This window comes from Zeus faber, assembly GCF_960531495.2.
Source record: "Zeus faber genome assembly, chromosome: 8".
Taxonomy (NCBI): Eukaryota; Metazoa; Chordata; class Actinopteri; order Zeiformes; family Zeidae; genus Zeus; species Zeus faber.
The window spans coordinates 2,973,188-2,988,029 of record NC_137195.1 but is presented as its reverse complement, the minus strand read 5'-3'; the positions used below and the strand labels follow the sequence as shown (position 1 = coordinate 2,988,029).

General features: G+C 47.7%; 1 protein-coding gene across 1 annotated transcript in view; it reads left to right on the top strand.

The window, feature by feature from the left end:
- map7d1a (MAP7 domain containing 1a) overlaps window positions 1-14,842 on the top strand; it is a gene marked incomplete at its 5' end in the record, with an annotated part of 48,788 nt that overhangs the window by 20,091 nt on the left and 13,855 nt on the right. Inside the window, 11 exons of the mRNA XM_080005774.1 lie at window positions 1,081-1,149; window positions 1,749-1,769; window positions 3,176-3,339; window positions 4,621-4,738; window positions 5,583-5,687; window positions 8,887-9,009; window positions 9,622-9,758; window positions 9,846-9,961; window positions 12,520-12,989; window positions 13,429-13,654; window positions 14,285-14,465. Of these exons, the coding sequence (XP_079861900.1) occupies window positions 1,081-1,149; window positions 1,749-1,769; window positions 3,176-3,339; window positions 4,621-4,738; window positions 5,583-5,687; window positions 8,887-9,009; window positions 9,622-9,758; window positions 9,846-9,961; window positions 12,520-12,989; window positions 13,429-13,654; window positions 14,285-14,465 (1,730 nt within the window). The remainder of the gene's footprint in view (window positions 1-1,080; window positions 1,150-1,748; window positions 1,770-3,175; window positions 3,340-4,620; window positions 4,739-5,582; window positions 5,688-8,886; window positions 9,010-9,621; window positions 9,759-9,845; window positions 9,962-12,519; window positions 12,990-13,428; window positions 13,655-14,284; window positions 14,466-14,842) is intronic.

Below are 14,842 nucleotides of genomic sequence, written 5' to 3'. Positions count from 1 at the left end.
ATCAGTCGATTATTTTGATTAATTGAACAATCCATTATTATCACTGCTTCCCAAAGCCCAAGATGTTCACTTTACTGTCATACAGGGCTAAAGAAACCAGAAAATATTCACATTTAAGAAGCTGGAATCAGAGAATTTTGAAATGTTCATCTTAAAAAATTGACTCAAAAGGATTAATCAATTATCAAAATAGTTGGCAATTAATTCTTCAGTGTACTCCAGTTATTATTGGTGTAGAGTTCAGTTTCTTGTTTTGGGTGTGGATTAGGAACTGAAAGTTTGTTTTCTTTTCATTGATGTTGATAGCTGGGTTTATGAAAACCATAAACCAAGGTTATATTTAAGTGTTCATAATTATTATTACAGTTTATTGAAGAACAGGTATATTAACAATTTCATATCCTAAAATTAGGAGTGTGATAAAAACAAAAACAGGATTGTTACGCATATTTCCGCTTTTGTTCAAATACGAATCATTTTGTTGCCTCAACAAATACAGACATAATTACTGTCTCTGCACATCCCTGCTCCTTCAGCCCTGCGGCGTGAGGTCAGGGCGACGGAGCCCCAGAGCTCCCGAATGTGGAAAAGGAGCCCAAATCCAGGGGTGGGGTGTGTTGACTTTTGTAACGACACAGTCATTTCAAGCCGCCGCTGCTCTTCATCTCACTGATCTGGCCTCTGGCCCCGAAATACTCAGTACGTCCACCGCTTCCCAGACCGCCTTCCAAAAAGGACCCTCACTTCCTTTTTTGCTTTTCTGGGTTTCGAGTTCCTTTTTCCGCCGCTCCTCAGGAGGTTGTCATCATCAGCTCCTTTTATTTGTGTGTTTTTATCTGAAGGGGGCGTGTGGAGGACTACTCAGAGCGTCAGAGTCAGGATGACGTTTACGGTTCTACTGGGATGTCTCGTGACTTTTAAGAAGCGACTAGTTGGTCCTATGCGTGAAATGTTAAAGTACCGAAGAAAAATGTAAATATTGCCGCTAAAGAATATAAATATAAAGAGGAGTGAAGACAACTCGACTCCCCTCTTCCTCCCTCTTCTTCCTCCCTCCTCTTCCTCCCTCCTCTTCCTCAGACGTGGTCAAGTCGGATGAGAGACAGAAACTGGCCAAGCAGCGACGGGAGGAGAAGGCCAAATATCTGGGTGAGTTCAAGCGGCAGGAGAGTGCCATCTAGTGGCGGGGTGGGTGGAGGGGGTGGGCTGTTAATTTTTTGGGGTTTGTATTTTTTTTTCCCCTCCATCACCACACACAGGTTCACTGACGTAGTTGTCGTGCACAACTTGCAGGACATCTTTCTTCAGTATTTGGGATCTATTTGTGTCTGAAATTGAACTTGTGTCGCACATGTGAAGCATTATTTTCTGTGTGCACACCTAAATACTCACCCCAGCGTGCACTCCCGCGCTCGCTGCAGCTTTACCCACAATGCAACGGTGCAGTTTCCCCTGCGGCTCCACCCGAAAATGACTCAGAACACTCAAGACTTGGAACAGTTTGTTATGAGACACATCGTCACCGCTCACGGCAACTGAGCTGCACGCCGCTTCGCATGGTTGATGGTTGCTCTGTGTTCTCTCTCACCCTCCTCACCCCTCCCTCCCTCACCCCTCCCTCACCCCTCCCTCCTCACCCCTCTCCCCTCCCTCCCTCCCTCCCTCCTTCACCCCTCCCTCCTCCCTCCCTCCCTCCCTCCTTCACCCCTCCCTCACGCCTCCTTCCCTCCTCACCTCCTCACCCGCAGAGGAGCTCAGCCGGCTGCAAGGTAAGAACCCTCCCTGGCTGTTTCTCCGTGTGCTTCTGGTATTTAACGTTCACGTTTTGATCGTTTTCTGTGATGTCATCGCTTGGAAAAGGTCCTTTTGCTTTTAAGTGTCGTCGCTCTTTCTTCGTTTGAGTGTAACTTACAGATTGGTAGATGTAGATACAATAACACATTTATTATAGATTAACGTCCTTTTTAACTATCTGTGTCTGATTTACACTTGAGCCTAAAATACCCTTTAAACATGTCAGCAAAGTGTTTAGAATTTAGAATAACAGACTAACAGAGCAGGAAGGATCCTGATCAGTTTCCCTGGAAAGTACGAGGAATTAGTCTTGGTGATAGTTTGTGCATTTTATTATTAACGGTCTAATAAAAACAATATCATACAGAATGTACAAAATGTGTTTTATGCACCAGATGAAGATGGATTAGGAAAACTGGCTGTGACAGCGCGTTAAAACAGTAAGAATAAAGAACGATAGAAAAAAAGGGCAAATACGTAATGAAAATGATTAATGGTGGAAAGAAAATTGGAAAATATACCTGAGAAACCTGAGACGGTAACAACAAACATGAAAGCAGAAAAATAAACGAAACAGTATGGCAATATGCAATTAACTTGAAAATATATAATAAACAACAAATAATCCTAAACATCAACAAATGATGAGACATGATGTTAAAAAATAATAATATCCTTTTAATAGTTTTAACAATGTTGGTTTGATTTGCTGGAAGTGATAGAGGCACAAGAAGCACTGTTACACTAATCTCTGTCGCAATGTAGCTTGAATGTTATTCTCCCTTGTAAGTCGCTTTGAATAAAAGCGTCTGATAAATGACTAAATGTAATGCAAATGTAATGTAAATGTAAGAAGGTTTTGTGATAAATATTATATTTCTTAGTGTTGTGTTAAACATCCCATAATGCAGTGTTCTGTGGGGCAGTCGAGTCATTGAATTAGTATCTGACGAGGAAAAGGAGAAGCAGGTTGACGGTGTCGCAGCCTGTTGTACCTGAGGCTCCGTCACAACTGGAAAGTAAGAACTTTCCTTTGGGAGATGTGGTCAACCTCAGGACCGGTCCAAGGGGGTTAGACTGGTCCAGGGGGGTTAGACTGGTCCAGGGGGGTTAGACTGGTCCAGGGGGTTTAAAGACTCAGAACCAGGACCAAGGGGACTCTTTTATTGAAAAGAAGCCTCTTCTCCTCTTGGTTCCTCTTCTCCTCTTGGTTCCTTCTCCTCTCTGCTCCTCTCCTCCTCCTCCTCCTCCTCCTCCTCCTCTTGGTTCCTCCTCCTCCTCCTCTTGGTTCCTCCTTCTCCTCTCTGCTCCTCTCCTCCTCCCTCCTGGTCCCTCCCTCCTAACCCGTCTCTCTCGTGCCTCATCCCTCCTTCCTCCCCAGCTGCCAAGCAGAGCCAGTGGCTGGAGAAGGAGGAGCGAGCCCGACAGCTGAGGGAGCAGCAGCTGGAGGAGCGGCGGCGGCGGCTGGAGCAGCAGCGGCTGAAGACGGAGAAACGCCGCCTGGCGCTGGAGGAGCGGCAGCGGCACAAGCTGGAGAAGAACAAGGTGTGGACAAGGAGGCGTGGGGGGGGGGCGCGGGGTGGAGGCGCGGGGTGGAGGCGCGGGGTGGAGCCGCGGGGAGGGCTCAAAGGGGGTTCAAAATTAGGGAGCTGACGTTGGTGCAAATCCCCTAAAATGGAAGCAGACAGTCTGAACGTAAAGGTCATGGAAGCATTGAGTCCTCAGTGCTACATCTCCAGAATCTTGTTCCAAAAAATGTCAGACAGTTGAGATGAGTGGTTGAAGGTGGAGTTTGTTCCGTGTTTGAAGTAAGGAATGTCCAGATTTGGCTTCGTCCTATTGGCTGGTTTTGCCGATTTAACTTCAACTTCAAATGGTTTTATTTGGAGAACAAAGGGAAGCTGTAGGAGGCTGCGGGCCCCCAATTGGCCACGCCCATTTCACCATCCAGCCCCTGCAGAGGGAGGGGCACTCAGGGCAGGATCAGTGGAATGAGCCAAAAATTGGATAATTCGAAACAAAACTTGTTTCATATCAGCGGCTACTAAAACCTCAAGGCCCTAAAGTACTTCCTGTTTCTAACTCCGCCCACGCAAGATGGCTGCCTGGCGGGTCCTGCCTTCCTTTGCAGCGTTGGTCGTGCACTCAGGTGCAGTTCAACACGTGACCCGTGGGGGCAGTGTGACGGGACGTGAGCTACTAACACCTCAACACGGGACGGGTGTGGCGTGACGTGACGTGGCGTGACGTGGCGTGTTGGGCGTGGAGTGACGGGCTGTGATGCGGCGGGACGTGACGGGACGTGACGTGACGGGACGTGACGTGACGTGACGTGGCGTGGTGTGGCGTGGCGTGGCGGGGCGGGGCTAACGTGACGTGAGGGGGTGTGACAGCCCTGTCGGCAGAGTCTGAACGAACCACGACAACGGCAGAAAGTTGTAAAGAGAAACTGGTGGAAACTCGTTCGCAGTGACTGGTGTTTACAGTGATTAAGGTTCTTCGTCGTGAGCTCGTCATCATTTCACAAGTCGCCATGGAAACCTGCCAAAACAAAGGGAAATGGTCGTGGTGCGTTGTCTACGAGCGCGGAGGGGGATGGCGGGTAAACAGGGCGGGGACGGGGGATGGGAGGGGTCCCTGGATCTCGTCTCCCTAAGACCATGTTCCGGTGTGGGCCCCAGGTGCGGGCCCCGTCCGCCCCCGCCCCCCCGGAGGCTGTGACCCGTTAATCCTCCGCGTGCGCTACGTACGAAGGCAAGTAGGTGGAGGACGCCCTGCTGGCCACGCCTCCTTGCAGTCAGGTTGATTGAGGTGTTTACCCCCCAGGAGCGGTACGAGGCGGCCATCCACAGATCCACCAAGAAGACCTGGATGGAGATCCGGCAGCAGAGAGGATCCTGGGGCCTCGGCCTGAGCCACAACCAGGGCCCTGGACGCAAAGAAAGTGAGTCTGGGGGGAAGGCACATGACACACTTTTTACAGATTTTGGCTTCGATGTGGAGCTGAGTAAAGACTCGTCCACTTCATGGGATTTGTTCTTCAGTCGCGGACGAGGGTGACGACGCCCGTTGCACGAGCAGCGACGGGCGTCGCCCTGCGCACGCACATCGCAGCCACTGCAGCTGAGGAGCTGGATGGGAGGACGCAGGACGCAGGACGGACTGAGTTTTGAGTTGCTGCAGTGTGCTGCACAGCGAGACTCTCTCTCTCTCTCTCTCTCTTTTAAGTGTCTGCAGTTCAGCCTGGAGCTTCAGTGGTTTTATGTTTGTTTTTGTTGTTTTGTTTTTCGGGAATGTGGTTGGAATACGTTTACTTGGGGCCGTTTTGTTCATCAAACCTTCATTGTATTTCTTTTTTGGGGTTTGGCTTGTTTTTTTGGATGTTCCTCCTTTGTTTTTGAGTCTCGTCCAAAACTTTTTTGCAATCTAAAGAATGGAGCTTTAAAGGATTTAAGATTTTGGTTTTGTTAAAAAAAAAATGAGTGTGTGTGTGTGTGTGTGTGTGTGTGCGTGTGTGTGCGTGTGTGTGCGTGTGTGTGCGTGTGTGTGCGTGTGTGTGTGTGTGTGTGTGTGTGTGTGTGTGTGTGTGACATAGGCTCCACATGTTTGCATTGAAGTGATGCTCGGCGACGGCAGCGTCGTCATCTCAGGTGTCCAGTGTTGTGGTGTAAGTTTGATGGGAGGGGGGGAGCGTTTTAACCGTGACACCACAGGAAGCCGCCCGTATCCGCCCGCCCCCCGCAGCCCCGGTGTGACCCTGTGTGTGGCGCTGTCTCTCGGCTCCCCAGGCGGCTGCTCCGTGTCCACGGTCAACCTGCCCCGACAGGTGGACGCGGCGCTGGACAAGCGTCTCTCCAAGTCGTCGGCCACGCTGTGGAACTCCCCCGGCAGAAGTAAGAGCTCCAGGAAGTACCCCACCCCCAAAACCACCCCTATTCCATCCCCGACACCCCCATCCCAGTCCGACCCCCCAGGGACGAGTATCGTTAAGATTTAATCAATACTGCGACAGCTCTACCCCGAGCAATATTGCTTATTGATCCAGTACTTTATTGGTAATCTTATCAGCTCTTTTAATTAAGAAAAAAATACTTAAGAACAAAATTGACATTGCACAGTATATTGTGTGTGTGTGTGTGTGTGTGTGTGTGTGTGTGTGTGTGTGTGTGTGTGTGTGCTAAATACTTCACTATTATAAACGATATAATGTTCTCTGGAAATATAAATATAACTATAAAGTAAGTGTTGTTACTTTTAACACGTATGCAACAGTAAGACGTATTTATTTATACGTATACACAACATAGTGTGAGCAGGGTTGTGGACGTCGCGTTCTCTCCTTCGTTCTGTCCAGTCACGCAAGATTCGCAAACGATTCGGTCGATTCGAACCATGTCTGAAAAGACTCTGACTCTTCAGTGACTCGTCTAAAAGAGTCCGTCTCTGACGCACAAAGTGAAAAAGATCTGAGGATGTCAAGTCCCCCCCCCCCCCGGCCCCTCCATCCCAAATCGACCTCCTCCACCCCCCCGTTCCACCACCGCTCTGCTGCCGTCGACTCCTCCCCCAGACATCGACTTCATCACTTCCTGTTGTTTCCGGTTGTTTGTTTATTTGTTTACTTGTCGTTTTTATCCCGCCGCCCATTTTTTTCTTCCGTTGGGTCTCTCTGGTTTGTTTTTTGGGCTTTCTGGTCCCTGAATCATCTCCCGCCCTCCGAAAAAGAGCTGTCACCGTTATCACATCATCATCATTACATTTCACTGCATATATGTATGAAAGTATGTATATGTAAAAATCTTGAATCTTGACTGATGGAATCCAACACTTTGACGAAATGATCGCGATTGTTTTGTAAAATTGTTTGATGGTTCGTCCAAATTCCAGAAGGAATTTTAATTCCAAAATAAATAAAATGTCAATCGTTGTATCACTTGAGTTGCTGAAAACCCAAATTTTACCCCCAAAGACGATTAAAGTGTAAAGTTTACAACTAATGGTTCATGAGAATGAATGTCCTGACGGTGGCTGCTCCGTGTCTGTGAAATTTGGGTTTTGTTTTTTGTTTTTATTTCTTTTGTTGTTCTTGTTGGAAATGTTTCGTCCTCATGTTTTGTTTTGACGGCTGAATCACTCCGTGGTGCCGGGACCTTTCTGACCTCTGTCCTTCTTCCTCCGCGTTGAGGGAGGGCGGGGCCCGGCGTCGTCCACAGAACCAGATATCACCATCACTGTTGACAGTACCTCCATGTTGACGGTACCTCCATGTTGACGGTACCTCCATGTTGACGGTACCTCCATGTTGACGGTACCTCCACGTTGACGGTACCTCCACGTTGACGGTACCTCCACGTTGACGGTACCTCCACGTTGACGGTACCTCCACGTTGACGGTACCTCCACGTTGACGGTACCTCCACGTTGACGGTACCTCCACGTTGACTCCATGTCCATACGTCATGTTTTGGATGTTAATTAGTCATAAATTATAAATAATGCAAGTAAATGTAAATAATGTTTTAAATGTTTTATGACGATAAAGCCTGAACATCACTTTACTGTCACGCTCCTAAAAAACAATATTTAACTGTATCGCAATATTACGATAATCCCAAAATCCCAGGTGATATCTGGTCTCTTATCACGATATGGTATCGATACGTCGCCCGGCCCTAATAATGGAAACATTTTTATGTTTTTTTTACGTTCATCCATCACTTAATTTCTGCCTCCAAGAAGTTTTTTTTGTCATTATTCTTTGGATGTTATATTTCTCATTTTATTCCATTTTTTTTCTGACTGTTTGGAAATGTTGATCTCCTTGATTTAATATTTTACCTTTTTTTTTAATTATTTTATTATATTGTTTTCAATCCATTCGATCACTTCACAGTGGATCTTTCCTTTCAGCCAAAAAGGGCGTGGAAGCAAATTTAATTCAAATACAGAAACAAATTGCACGTCAATGGAAAAACTTGGAATCCATTGGAACGAAAATCCTCCACATTTCACTGTTACGTAATATTACCGTGATATTACTAGAACCCGATCTTATATCGGTTTGGCTGATATGTCCGTTATTGTTAAACTTTTTTGACCGCATCGCGATCGGCATTTTAGATAAGTATAATACACAAAAAAAACATTGCTTATTTGTCCTGTACTTATCTCTTCTACACTACTTTTAAGTTAGTCACCAAAATAAGCACAGAAGTCCTACGAGGCGTCATCATTCCATCCTGTTTGTTTACACTGGCGTTTAGACACGGCTCTCCAAGCAGGAAGCCGTGCTGCCTTCATGGGGAACGCGGGGAGGAACTCGTTTCCCTGGAACGCGTCATCACCACATGGGAAAAAGAATAAATGTCATTTAATATCGTCTTTACATTTATTTTACCATCAAAAAGTTCTTTGAGTGTTTATTTTTATTTGTTTGCTTGTATGTTAAATGTTCTTAAATATAGAAACTTAAATAAAATAAGTTTTTCTGATTGATCTGAAAATGTTGCACTCTGACAAACTATCGGTCAAAACACGGGTCATCGGTGGGCGAGGACCCTCGGTGTCGGTCGGGCTCCAGTTATTACACTTATTACCCTGTTTTTATGAACTCTATTTTTAATGTTCAAAATCAGTCCAAATTCAAGGTTGTCAGCCCTGCTGGGACTAAAAAGAACACCCACATTCTGACCCCGTCGGGTGCGGAGTCCATTTAGAAACATGCAGCTGAACTGGGTCACAGTGCAACCAACCCCCCCAAAAAATAAAAAACTGGAGGTGAGTCAGTATTTGATTTTTAGGAGAAATGGATTTTTGGGAAAGTCACCTGGAGCGCCGACTGTGCCGCCGTGCAGTCGAATGAACAAAAAAAACTGCTTCAGGAATGTATTAAAGTAGAACACAGATATTATTGGAGTTGTGTTTGAAGTATTCAGTACTTATACTATTTTGTCTTCACCGTCTGAAGGAATGAGCCAACGACCGAGTCATGCAGGTCCCTGGTCTGGTCCCTGCTGTTGGGTCAGTGGTTATCCTACAAGTTAGAGTCGACGCCTTGAGTTAATTTGACGTGTTGTTTGTCCCTCGGTGCAGCCCGTAGCCTCGCCCTGAGCCCCTGGGAGAGCAGCATGGTGGACCGGCTGACCACGCCCACGCTCGCCTTCCTCGCCCGCAGCCGCAGCGTCGCCAGCGTCCTCAGCCACGGAAAAGACTCCCGTAAGCGCAAACACTGCCGTAGGGCCCAGTGGACATAGACTCTGCAGGTTTTGGAGGGAAGTTTCCCTGGAGCTAGGCTAGTTGATCCCACCTGCAGCCATGCATTGAGCTTGCACAGGTAGCATGAGGTGCCGTAAAGTGTGTTTTCCGGATTTACCTGGAGCTAGGCTAGTTGATCCCACCCGCAGCCATGCATTGAGCTAACAAAGGTAATATGGGTTGGTGGGAGTATTTCCCTAATTTCACAGGAGCTAGGCTAGTTGATCCCACCCGCAGCTATGCATTGAGCTAACACAGTTAGCATGCAGCCCGTCAATATGTCTGTACTGGTCACACAGGGATGGAATTGGTGTCGACCATCTCGTCTGTATCTGGAGACGGACAAAAAGCTAATTTCTCCAAATAAAATTGCCTTAAAAGTAACGTGTAGTCTGTCCAACGTGGTCATTTGGCTAAAGCCAGTTAAGCCTCCATATTCCTAAAGGTCCCAAGTGGTGTGGTTGGAGAAGTCAAACGCTGTCCTAGAGAAACGGTAGTTTAGTAGACAAACTGCTTTACACCTTCTGTTTGTGAAGCTGTGGAGCCTTAAAGCAACATTCTGTTTTCTCCCAGAATCCCCGGTGTGCCCGCGCTCGGCCTCGGCCAGCCCCCTGACGCTGTGCGCCCAGCGGACCCCCCACCGCTGCTCCGAGCGCTGGGCGTCCAGCACGCCCGACATCGCCCAGCGCCACCGCCGAGGCTCCGCCCCCGTACGGCGGCCATCTTGGATTTGACGTTCACGCCAATGGCTTATTCATTTGTTGTTGACGCTGATTTGTGACTCGTTTGTTTCTCAGATGGACAAAAACAAGAAGGAGAAAAAGGACAAAGAGCGAGAGAACGAGAAGGCGAAGGACCGAGTCCTGAGGAAGAGGCAGTCGCTGCCCAGCATGAGGCTGCGGCCTGAGCCAAGGTCAGACATCTGTACACGGAGGTCACGCAGAGGTCACACAGAATCACAACAGTCAAAAACTATAAACATAGATACAGCCACATATACAAATATAGCTTTATAAAAAAATATGTAAATATCCAAATATAAAAAAGCTAAATATGAACCCCAAATATACATAGCCTAAATAAAAATTGCTAAATATTAATGAAGTTGCCCAACATTAAAATAAATAGTCAAATATACAAAGACTGAATAAAAGTAAAATATATAATAAATACAAACTGCCAGATACATAAAAATAGCCAAATAAAAACAAAATTGCCAGATATAAAAGAAATTGCCAAATAAAAACAAAAGAAATACAAAATATACAAAAATATATCGAAAACAGTAAATGCGATTGTTTGCACAGAACAAGTCTATTACTATGGGATGTCTGGACCTCAGTGCCAGTGTAGATGTGGTATTTAAATATCAATATAGATGGATAAACTGTAGAGGATCAATACATATGGATGGGGGTCCAAATTATTTCTGTTTTGACTGAATTATTAGAGTGTAACCAATGTTATTATTGTTACCACAATGACATCATTACGGTGCTGCGTCTCCTTTTTACATTTAGTCATTTATCAGACGCTTTTATCCAAAGCGACTTACAATTGGTCAAACACCGACGGACGCAGCCATCAGGAGCAATTAGGGGTTAAGTGTCTTGCTCAAGGACACTACAGCATGCTAGCAGGAGGAGCCTGGGATCGAACCAGCAACCTTTGGATCACTAGACCACCAGCTCTACCTCCTGAGCTACCATACCAGCTACCATCCCTGAGCTACCATCCTTTAAGTCGTTAATGTCATCTTTTATGTTTTGCTGCAGAAAAGCATCAAATAGAATGATTTAACAGCTGATGGAGGTCCAGGTCACTGTCCTTAAACACCTTGAAACCTGGAGAAGCAAAACCCGCTGCATCACCCTGAAACCTGGAGAACCTTGAAACCTGGAGAAGCGAAACCCGCTGCTGGTGATTCAAGAAATTCTGCATGAATTCAGATAAGAGCAGCGACTCAAAGTGCACGTGAGCCCGGGCTGAGGCCCCGGGGCCCGGAACGTGAATGAGGTCGAGAACAAGGAGTTGGAATAATAGAAGCCTTGCCGTGACTGAACGCCGAGCACTCTGCGGAGCCGGCGGCGGGAACGGATCGCTGCTGAAGTAGGAAGCACACGGAAAGAAGAACGTCACGGGGCGTCATCAGGACGACATCATGTAGAACCTCCAGGAGCCTCCGTTTGGTCAGAACCAGAACCCAGATCCAATCTGAGATCAGTGCTCTTACCCTTGGATCTGATTCAGTGTCTCTAGAACCGTGGAACGAGGATCCAAACTGTCGTTACTGGACCTTGGATTCAAATTAGCTTTATTGGCAAAACAAGACATCTCTGGGTTGCCAGGTCTGACGGTGTTGGGCTGCGGCGGGAGCGCAACCCGGCTTCTCTGGGTTGCCAGGTCTGATGGTGTTAGGCTGCGGCAGGAGCGCTGCCCGGCCTCCCTGGGTTGCCAGGTTCTGACGGTGTCGGGCTGCGGCGGGAACGCGGCCCGGCCTGGCCTCTCTGGGTTGCCAGGTCTGATGGTGGCGGCCCTTTTTTGCGGCCAGACCGTGTTGACCGAGTCTGGAGGTTTTTCTTAATGTTTCGTCCGTCACCGTGGTCAGAAGTCCTGCAGCTGCATCCTAAACTGTCTGTTTAGGAACAAATAGCATTGAAGCGTACTTTGGCTTTTCCTAGTTTCTTTCCATTATGTTGTATAAATGACTTTTCGTTCATTGCTCCAGTCATTTGTTTAGGTGTAGTTCTTTGAAGGATGATGTCGGTGTTGCTCTGTGGGGGGTCTGTGCAGCCTCAGGACCCGCTACTCCAGGGTCTCTCCTCTCGGCTTTAGTCTCTAACGATGCTGACGTCTAAGGAAGTTTAAACAAGTGATCATTTGCCAGGAAGCCTCTGGAACTTGTGTAAGGACCCCTGGAGGGTCCCCGGACCACAGGTTGAGAACAATTGCCCCATCTTCATGTTTGCACCTTTTGGTCTGAAAGGTTCTGGTCTGGATGAGTATCCTGACGCTTGTCAGACCCCCACCTCGCTCTGGGGATATTTCAGTGGTAATTTCTCACAACGTGAGGAAGGTTTCAGCTTTGGGACTCCCTCGAGATGTTCCCTCCACCTCCTCCTGATGGTGTCCTCAGTGCAGGTCAGCACCACCCTGCCCTGAGGCTCATAACAGCTTGGACAGAGTCGTGCTTCTTGCTCCCTCGGATGCTTTGCCAGAATCAGTTTGGGGCTGAAAGTCCTTCTCCAGGAGTTTCTCCAAACTCCTCCCTCGCCAGAACCTCCACCCCAGTCCCTCTGGCCTCCAGGTGCCTGGAGTCCCCCGTGTTCGCCGCGCACCAAGAACTTCTTTTTAAGTCGACTCATGCTTGTGTCCACCAGGGGGCGCTAGGTGAAGCTCCAAACTACAGATCTGCCGTGTGCGTGTGTGTGTGGCGGACCACCTCTTTACCCCCTGTCCTCTCTCCTCCAGCCCCAGTCCATTGTCACGGAGACGGCCCGCCTCCCCCGCCAGCCCGCGGGCCCGGCCCGCTTCCCCCAGCCCAGCAGCCCCTCGGACCAGCCCCTCCACCCCCAAGGCACGGCCCAAGAGAGCCAGGACCCCGGCCCGGGTGGACAACCGCACCTCCTCCCCGGTTCCCCTGGAGAGAGCCGGGACCCCGGTGGACCACCGCACCTCCTCCCCGGGCCCCCCGGAGAGAACCAGAACCCCTGGCCGGGTGGACCGCCGAATCTCCTCCCCGGGCCCCCCGGAGAGAACCAGGACACCGGGCCGCGTGGACCACCTCACCTCCTCCCCGGGCCCCCCGGAGAGAACCAGAACCCCGGGCCGGGTGGACCACCGAATCTCCTCCCCGGGCCCCCCCGAGAGAACCAGGACCCCGGGCCGGGTGGACCACCTTACCTCCTCCCCGGGCCCCCTGGAGAGGGCCAAGGAGCACGGTAAGCCCAACGACCCCGAGGAGAGGAGTGAGTACACTGTACGGAACTGTCAGACCAGTAAAATAATTAGCGAATAATGGTGTAAATATCGTGATTAATCGAGAATAATCAATTTATCACCGTTTGGGAACCGCTTGGATAAGTCTGTAACATGAAGCCTTTTATATTTCAAACGTTTGTAAGTCCATTGTTGGTTAAGTAGTATTTGTATTAGTATAGTTAATGAGTTATTGCACTTTGTAGACGGCCCCAGCCTGCCACTTGTTTGTTTTCCTGTGGTTTCAGACTTATTATTGTTGTTGTTGTTGTTAATAATAATAATACTTTTTATTATTGTAAAATTATTTTTCTTGATAATGTAATAGTTCAAACTGCATTGTTTTTCTTGTCTTTTCTCTTTTTTGAATGTTTTTAAGTGTTTACTTTTTTCCTAACTCAGCCTCCCCCGTCCTTCCCTCCATCACAACATCCTCGTCGCGGGCGGCCACGCCCCCTTTGTCCCAGGCCGGTGTCACCACGGCGACGCCCTCGCCATCGGGACGGGCGTCGGCCGGCACCACGGACCAGGAGGAGGCGGTTCGCATTCTGGCGGAGAAACGACGGCAAGCCAGAGAACAGAGGGAGAGAGAGGAGGAGGAGAGGAAGCTGCAGGAGGAGAAGGAGAGGTGACGGAATACTACCATCATATGCAACATAGTATATGCATAGTATATAGTATAATGCATACTACCATACGTTTAGTATAATAGAATAGTAATGCATACTACTATAGTTTGAGAGTCATAGTATAGTATGCATACTACCATGGTTTTAGTGTCATAGTAAAGTATGCATACCACCATAGTTTCAGTATCATAGTATGCATACTACCAAAGTTTCAGTGTCATAGCATAGTATGCATACTACCATCGTTTTAATATCATGGTATGCATACCACCATAGTAATCTAGTACAGTATGGAGTATGAAGTAGTTCACTACACTTGACCTCCTTCTCCTTTAAAGAGTATTTGTTTTCATCTGACGGCTTCTCTCTGTAAATGATTGAAGCTGCAGATTGACTCGTGTTTTAAGTGTCACAGTATAATCAATCAATCAATCAATCAATGAGATATTGATCTGTTGGTTGGTGTTGGATCTGGCGGCCGTGTTGCTTTACCTCTCAGAGGTAATCCAAAAAATTATTTGAAAAAGATTTTCCGGCATCTCATGCTAACTGGGTTAGCTCAGTGCATGGCTGTAGAGGGGTTCAGCTCGCCTAGCTGCTGTGGAATCATCCCTTCCTCACCCCCTCAGGGTCCTGAGGGAGGAGCGCCTGGTGAGGGAGGCGGAGGAGAGGCGGTGCCGGGAGGAAGAGGCGCAGGCGATGGCGGAGGAGCAGCGGCGCCGCGACGAGGCCCGGCAGCAGCAGGAGGAGCTGGAGGCGGAGCTCCGGGCGAGGGCGGAGCAGGAGGAGCAGGAACGGCTGCACAGACAGGTGAGGGCTCCACGGCTGTGATGTTTCTATTTCCTTGTTGAATTAAATTTTATTGTAATAATGTAATTGTATAACTTTTTACAATGAATATATATATATATATATATATATATATATATATATATATATAATTCATTATAAAAAAATAACATTTTAATGAGATCTGATAACGCTTAAATCACTGGGGGCCAAATTTATAAAATGTGTATTTTACCTTTAAAATTTAAATAGTTAAAATGTTGTCAGTTCCTAAATCAATCCATGACGTTGTTTTGTGTTTAAATCGAAGAGAAGACAAGAAAACACTTTAACCCGAGTGGGGAATTGGAGACATTTTTTAAAGATAATAAATAATCTGATGACGAGGGGACGAGGAG